Raw genomic sequence first — 8,730 nt, 5'->3', positions numbered from 1 at the left:
TTGCATTGGGGAGTTATACATGATATAAATGATGAATTGAAGGGTGCTGACGAGTTGATGGGTGCGGCACACCAACATGGCATAAGTATACATATGTAACAAGCCTGCACGTTATGCACATGTACCCTAGAACTTAAAGTATAATAAAACAAAAAAGAAAAAAGAAAATAACCATTCAAACAGCTATAAAGTGAAAAAAAAAAAAAAAAAAAAAAAAAAAAAAAAAAAAAAAAGAAGAAGAAATAAAGAGCCTAAACAGACCAATAACAAATACAGAGATTGAATTACTCAATCAAAAAACCAACAAAAAGAGCCTAGGGCCAGATGACTTCACTGATGAATTCTATGAAACATTTAAAGGAGAAGTAGTACCAGCCTTTCTTGAACTTTTCTGAAAAATAAAAGAAGAGGGAACACTTTTGTGAAATAAGAAATATTATATTGGTCTCTGCCCCTGGTTCCTGACTTAGAGCTACTAAAACTCTGGTAGATAGAAGCACTAGGATAATATTGTTTTTCCAATATGTGATCTTTGACCCTGGTTCCCAACAGATAATTTCTATGATCTTTGTAATTTCTTGAGTGATAAGAGCATCTGAAACAGAGTTCCTAAATGTCTTGGGCTTTGCTGAGTGATAGGAGCATCTTTTGTTGTAATGAGGCTACTCTCGGTAGTGTCCTGGATAGCCTCAGAGTTGGTGCTGGCTACCAGAACTTGGACCTCCAGGTTCGGTTGATTGCCAAAGCCAGTGATTTAATAAATCATGCCTCTGTAATGAAGTTTCCATGAAAAATCCCAAGAACAGAGTTTGGGGAGTTTCTGGGTTGTTAAACATGTGGAGGTACCTGAAAAGTGGCACACCTGGAGAGGGCATGTAAGTTTCGTGTCCCTTCTTCACACTTTGCCCTAGGCATCTTTTCCATCTGGCTGTTTATCTACATCCTTTAAAAGTTCCTTTGTAATAAATTGACAATAGTAAGTAAAGTGTTTCCTTGAGTTCTGTGGGCCACTCTAGCAAATGAATCAAACTTCAGGAGACAGTTGTGAGAATCCCAAATTTATAGCTGGTTTGTCAGAAGTATGGGTCAGAACTTGGGACTTGTGATTTGCATCTGAAGTTGTGGGGGCAATCTTGTGGGACTGAGCCTTTATCTGTGGGACCAGGTAGATAATGTCAGAATTGGATTGAATTATATGACAGCTAGGTGGGGTCAGGGAAGTGGTCAGTGTGAGAAAAACCCCATATAAATCTGGGTGAAGAGAATTGTTATTGTGTTGTATGTGAGAGCAGGAAAAACAATTTAGTTTTTCCTGTCTCTTACAACGCCCGAGCTTGTGTTACGAGACCTTCATCACTCTGATTCCAAATCTAGACAGAAACACAAGAAAGGGGAGAACTACAGGCCAGTATTCCAGATAAACATAGATGCAGAAATCCTCTTTAAAATACCAGCAAACCAAATTCAAGAATACATTAACAATCATACCATCATTGAGTGGGATTTATCTCTGGAATGTAAGTATGGTGAAATACACTAAAATCTATAAATGCTGTATACTATATTAATACAGTGAAAGACAGAAAAACACTAATATCTGAGTAGATGCAGGATAAACACTTGACAAAGTTCAATATCCTTTCATGAAAAAAACTCTCAACATAATAGGTATAGAAGGAACTTTTCTCAACACAATATAGGCCAGTGCTGTTGTTTTAATGTTTATCCCCTCCAAAACACATATGGAAGTTTAATTGCTATTGTAACCATATTAAGAGGTGGGTTCTTTAGGAGGAGATTAGGTTATATTGGCTCTGCTCTTATGAATGGATTAATACCATTATTGTGGAAGTGGGTCCTTATTGCAGGAGTGGGTGCCTTATTAAAGGTTGGATTCAGCTCCCCATAGTGCCCCTGCCACCCTTTGCCCTCTCTTGCCCTGTTGCTTTCCTCCGGGGTTGATTTAGTAAGAAGAACCTCATCAGATGCCACCACCTTGTTGTTGGACTTCCAGTCTCCAGAACTATTATATGATAAATACATTTCTTTTCTTAATAAATTACCTAGTTTCTGATATTCTGTTATAGCAGCACAGAACAGACTAAGACAGCCCATATATGAACAACCCACAGTTAACATCATAATTGGGAAAAACTGAAAGCTTTTTCTCTAAGATTTGGTAAAAGGCAAGTATCCCCACTTTTACCATTTCTCTCCAACATAGTACTGGAAATACTGGGAAAAGCAGTCAGGCAAGAAGAAGAAATGAATGCATTATATGGGAAGAGAAAGAAGTAAAATTATCTGTTTGTAGATAACATAAATATGGAAAACCTTAAAGATTCAACAGAAAACTTGGAGAAATAATATATGAATTCAGTAATGTTTAGAGATAGAAAATCAACATGCTTAGGAATCAGTGGGGTTTTCATACACTAACTATGAACTATATGAGAGAGAAATTAAGGATACAGTTTTCCTTATATTAGCAACAAAAAGAATAAAATACTTAGGAATTAAGCAGGGAGTTGAATCACTTATGTAGTGAAAATTGTAAGTTTATGAAAAAAAATTTAAAGCAGCAAGTAAACAGACATCCGAGTTCATGGATTAGAAAATTAATATTATTATAATGTCCATACAGCCTTGAGTGATCTACAGTTTCAGTGCAATCTCTATCAGAACCCCAACCATTTGTTTTTAGAGAAATAGAGAAACAGTCCTAAAATTCATGTGAAACTCCAAAAGACCCCAAAGATCGAAAGTAATCTTGAGCAAGAAGAGCAAAGGCTATAGTCATAATACTTTCTAACTTCAAATTTTGTTATAAAGGTATAGTAATCAAACAATTTGGCACTAGCATACAAACATACACACAGACCAATGAAACTTAATAGAAAACCCAGAAATAAACCTATGCAATTATGGGCAACTAGTCTTTGACGAGGATGCTGAGAACCTACAATGGGGTAAGCATAATCTTTTCAACAAAGGATATTGGGAATACTGGGTATCCACATGCGAAAGAATGAAATTGGACGCTTATCTTACACCATACACAAAAATCAACTCAAAATGGATTAAAGGCTTAAACATAAGATCTGAAACCATACAACTTTTAGAAGAAAACTTTCGGAAAAACCTTGACGTTGATCTTGGTGATAATTGTTTAAAATATGACAGAAAAACACAGGCAACAAAAGCAAAATTAGACATGTGGAATTAAATTAAAAACCTGTACAGCAAATGAAAACATTATCAAAATGAAAAGACAGCTATGGAATGAGAAAAATATTTGTAAAAAATATATCAGATAAGACATTAATATCCAAAATATTTGAAGTACTCACACAACTCAGTGGCAAGAAAACAGCCTGACTCAAAAATGGGCAAAGGACTTAAAGAGACACTTCTCAAAAGGAGAAATCCAAAAGGCTAACAGGTACGTGGAAAGGTCCTTGGCATCTATAATGATCAGGGAAATGGAAATCAGACTTGAGTGAAGTATCACCTGACACTTGTTAGGATGGCTATTCTCAAAATGACAGGAGACACGTATTGGGGAGGATGTGGAGAAAATGGAATCCTTGTATGCTGTTGGTAGGAATGTAAATTTGTATAACCATTATAGTAAGCAATATGGAATTTCCTCAAAAAATTAAAATAGAGCCTATCATATGATCAGCGATTCTTCTTCTGGGTATATATACAGAGGAATTGAAATTTGGATCAAGAAGAGATATCTGTGCACCCATGTTCACTGTAACATTATTTGTAATAGCCATGATATGGAAACAACCTGAGTGTCTGCTGATGAATGAAAAAAATATGATACATATATGTGTGTGTGTGTGTGTGTTCATGTATTTATGTGTGTATATATGTATAAAAAACAATATTATCTAGCCTTAAAAAGAATGAAATTTTGACACTTGTGACAACGTGGGTGGAGCTAGAGATATTAAGCTAAGTGAAAAGAGACACAGAGAGAAATGCTGCATGATCTCACTTCTATGTGGAATATGAAAAAGTCACATTCATAGAAGCTGAGAGGGGAGATGGAGTGGTATTGGTCAAAGGGTACAAAAGTTTGACTTATGCAAGATTAATAATTTCTGATGATGTAATGTGCAGCATCATGACTGTAGTTAACAAAAAACAAAATACCTGAAAACATAGGAAACTTTGAGTTTATTCTTGGAATTCAAAGATATTTCTTCATTAGAAAATCTATGAATGTAATGGGATGTAAACTGATTAGAAGAGGAAAACCATGATTTTCAACATCAGGGAAAGATGATCAAGTTTGGATAAGCACTAATTATATTTACAGAAGAGAGTCTGTGTATTTAGAGCCGAATAACTATTGATCAGTGTGGTAAGTGGAAATAACATGGGCTCTGGAGAGAGCCAACCAAGTTTAAATCCTGATTTTATCAGATAATAAGCTATGATTCCCTGAGCAAGTTACTTAACATTATTGTATTTCAGTTTCTTTTTCTGAAAAATGACAATTGTAATTATTAACCTGTTGTGATGCTTAAATGAGGCAAGTATGTAAAACAGTAACATAGTGCTAGGATGGATGTTGCTTAATATACAGTCACTCTTATAACTGAGTACTGTGTTATCTATGCTGTATGACAAATAACGGAAAAACTTAGCTTAAAACAGCAAACATTTATCAGGTCACTATTTCTGTGAAAAAGGCAACCAGGACTTGCATAGTGATTCTTTTATTGTTTTATTTAGAGCCAGGGACTTGCTCTGTCACCCAGGATGGAATGTGGTGATGCAGCATAGCTCACTGCAGCCTAGAACTTCTGGGCTGAAGCCATCCTCCTGCCTCAACCTCCTGAGTAACCAAGATTACAGTCACATGCCATCATGCCTGGTTAAATTTTTAATTTTTTTGTAGAGACAAGGTCTTGCCATGTTGCCCAGACTGGTCTTGAACTCCTGGCATCAAGCAATCCTTCTACCTTGGCTTTCTAAAGCACTGGAATTCCAGGCGTGAGTCATCGTATCTGGCCATCATTCTTGCTCTGGGTCTCTGATGATTTTTTTTTTTTTTTTTTTTTGAGATGGAGTCTGGCTCTGTCGCCTAGGCTGGAGTGCCATGACACAATCTTGGCTCACTGCAACCTCCACCTCCCAAGTTCAAGTGATTCTCCTGTCTCAGTCTCTTGAGGATCTGGGGTTACAGGCATGCGCCACCACACCTGGCTAATTTTTTATATTTTTATAGAGATGAGATTTCACCATGTTGGCCAGACTGGTCTCGAACTCCTGACCTGAAGTGATCTGCCTCCCAAGTACTGGGATAACAGGCATGAGCCACTGCTTCCAGCCTGATGAATTTTTAGTCAAGCTATCAGTCAGGTCATAGTCATCTGGGTCTGGAGGATCCACTTCCATACTCATTTGTGCGGTTATTTGCTGGCTTTTGTTCCCCTTTGGCTGTGGGCCAGAAACCTCAGTTTCTTGCCAAGTATACCTTTCTACAGCCCAAGTGTCTTCATGACATGGCCAGTGGTTTCTCCATAGAAAATCAGAGAGAGAGAGTCGGGGAGAGAAAGGAAAAAGTACCTAAGAGAGTTGATAAAAGGAAGTTGTGCTGAGTTTTATAGCATCGCTTTTGCTGTATTCTTTTGGTCACAGTCCTGATACAGTATGGGAGGAGATTACATAAGGATCTTAAAACCAGGTGGCTTAGATCACTGGGCACCATCTCAGAGGCTCCATACTACAAGTACCTAACACAGCATGATGAAAGATGTATGGCCACTATATTGTAATTACAGGTGAACTCTTTTGTTACCTTCTGGTATTAGAAAACAGTATAAATAGCCATAGGTTAAGCATATTATTTGGATTACTTTTAGTGTGTAGTTTAAATTTGGGAGAAATAGTTGGACCACATAATTTGAATATTCATAAAAGTACGTTAGGTAGTGCAAGATTCTGTTGAGTACGGTGTAAAGTTGACTAGGACTATAAGAAAATTCTTTGAGTTTTATTTTTACTTGAATCTCAATAATTTGTCATGTAGATGAATAGATTAGATATGAAAAGCAGTCTCTTGTGGAGTTCTACAAGAGTCAGTGTATTATTTTAATTTTAACTTAAGAGAAGTGCTCTAGCACAATCACAATTCTTCTCTTACTGTGTTTTTAAATACCAGCACAATTATAGTATATTTTCTTTTATCTAAACGTGATCTCCAAGTATTCATGCAAGAAAATCATTGATTAGTGAAAGTATACAAGACTTTAGATGTGTTCTGGTTATTTTCTCATCAATGTAGGTATCCCTTAAATTAATTTTAATGGCAATTTTCATCTTCCATTTGTATGATGGATTATTGTTTTCAACAGTGTTTCACATGAGTGATGTCATCACATCACCACAATAACTCTATGATGTACACAAGGCAGGTACTGAACCTCATTTTATAGATGTAAAAACAATCTAGGAGAGGCTAAGTGTTGTTTCCAGTGTTACACAACCAATAATTTGCAGAGCTGAGGCTTTAAGGACATATCATCTGGCTCTTCGTGTAGTGCTGTTTTTGTATCATATTTTTTTGGATGGTTCAACACAATTATTGAGAGAAACAACTCAATTAAAATTGTAGGTTTTTTCCACTCATATTGACCCATCTTCTGATTTTCTATGATTTATTCTCATGGTGCTGAATCTTATTTCCTAGATCACAGAACAAGCTTTTACTTCTTCTGTTTGAGGTTGTTTTAAGGAATTAAAAATTTAAGGGTTAATTTCTTAAAACAACATCAAGTAGCAATTATTATGTCTATATTTTTTGTAGGTGAAACCCTCTCTGTTCCTTCAGAGAATGTTTCTTATGCAAATAATGTGATTTGTTAGAAGTCATTTTTCAGTTTCTAGGATAAAATTACTGATTTTTCTTGAATGTGGGTTACATCATAGAGATGTTAATGTTTATAAGGTTAAATATACACTACATTCATTTTAAACATACTCATGATGACAGTACAAGAATAATGCAAATATTTCTGTAGAGGCATGTCTAAGCCACTGTTCTGAGAGTTTTATGAACCTTCAAATAGTCCTGTGAGTTAGGTAATATTATTATTTTTATTTCCTGTGTAGAGATAAGGAAACTGAGACATAGGCTAAAAAAGTTGTCTAGATTATACAGCTAGTAAGTGGCCAGTGTAGATTATGAATTCAGGTAGTCTGGCCTGATAGTCCCCATCCTTAATTGTTAGTCATATTGCTGCACATTTTTCCACACTTAGAGTTTGTATTTCATAAGTCATTTATTTATTAGTACTTCATTTAAATGATTGTATATATTGAAATTAAGGATGTGATAATTCACTATACGCAGGAGAAGGATGTCCGGAAGTGGAAGGAAGAATTACTAGATCAACGACGCAGGATGATGGAAGAAAAATTACTTCATGCTGAGTTTAAGCGAGAAGTGCAATTACAAGCAATTGTGAAGAAAGCACAAGAAGAAGAAGCTAAGGTATATCATAAGAGCTTTAAATGTTAACTTAACTACCCAAGTACTTTTTTCAATTGTTATATAATAGTAATAGAAGGTAATGTTTATGCAGTGTTTATTCTGTTCTAGGATAACAGCATTTTACAGGCTCATTTAAAACTTACGAGGTGCAATATTTTATCCCTTTGATAATTCTGTGAGCCATCTATTACTATTTTTACAACCCTATAAAGGTATAATTGATAGAGAATAAGCAGCACATATCTAAATTATTCCATTTGATGAGTTTTGACATGTATTATATCCTTGAAACTATCAGTACAATGAACATAATATACAATTCCTCTTTGTAATTCATTCCTTCATTCAACTCTATTATCTAATTACTGATCTGCTTTCTATCAGTATAGATGTTTGCATTTTCTAGAACTTATGTGTGTGGAATCATACATTATCTATTATTTTCTCTGTCTTTCCCTCATAATAGTTATTTGGAACTTCATCCATCCTGTTGTGTGTGTGAATAATTCCTTCCTTTTTATTGCTGAGTCATTCCTTCCATTTCTTTACATATGGAAATACCGTAATTTGTTAACCCAGTCACTTGTTGATGGACATGTGTTTTCTTTTTTTTGTTTGTTTTGTTTTGTTTTGTTTATTTTTTTTTATTATACTTTAAGTTCTAGGGTACATGTGCATAACGTGCAGGTTTGTTACATATGTATACTTGTGCCATGTTGGTGTGCTGTGCCCATCAACTCATGTGTCTGTAGGCTGTATGAATGTCTTCTTTTGAGAAATGTCTGTTCATATCCTTTGCCCACTTTTTGATGGGGTGGTTTGTTTTTTTCTTGTATATTTGTTTGAGTTCTTTGTAGATTCTGGATATTAGCCCTTTGTCAGATGAGTAGATTGAAAAAATTTTCTCCCATTCTGTAGGTTGCCTGTTCACTCTAATGGTAGTTTCTTTTGCTGTGCAGAAGCTCTTTAGTTTAATTAGATCCCGTTTGTCAATTTTGGCTTTTGCTGCCGTTGCTTTTGGTGTTTTAGACATGAAGTCCTTGCCCATGCCTATGTCCTGAATGGTACTACCTAGGTGTTCTTCTAGGGTTTTTATGGTATTAGGTCTAACATTTAAGTCTCTAATCCATCTTGAATTAATCTTCGTATAAGGAGTAAGGAAAGGATCCAGTTTCAGCTTTCTACTTATGGCTAGCCAATTATCCCAGCACCAT

General features: G+C 35.5%; 1 protein-coding gene across 5 annotated transcripts in view; it reads left to right on the top strand.

The window, feature by feature from the left end:
- The window catches only part of SCAPER (S-phase cyclin A associated protein in the ER), a 333,543-nt gene that overhangs the window by 158,299 nt on the left and 166,514 nt on the right, over positions 1-8,730 (top strand). For all 5 annotated transcript variants that reach the window (XM_017870307.1, XM_017870315.1, XM_017870326.1 and 2 more), the window contains exon 15: positions 7,376-7,516. In XM_017870307.1, the coding sequence (XP_017725796.1) occupies positions 7,376-7,516 (141 nt within the window). The remainder of the gene's footprint in view (positions 1-7,375; positions 7,517-8,730) is intronic.

The sequence above is a fragment of the Rhinopithecus bieti genome, unplaced genomic scaffold, assembly GCF_001698545.2.
Source record: "Rhinopithecus bieti isolate Rb0 unplaced genomic scaffold, ASM169854v2 scaffold_662, whole genome shotgun sequence".
Lineage (NCBI taxonomy): Eukaryota > Metazoa > Chordata > Mammalia > Primates > Cercopithecidae > Rhinopithecus > Rhinopithecus bieti.
Note: the sequence above shows the minus strand (reverse complement) of the source record. Positions and strands in the feature narration are given on the sequence as shown.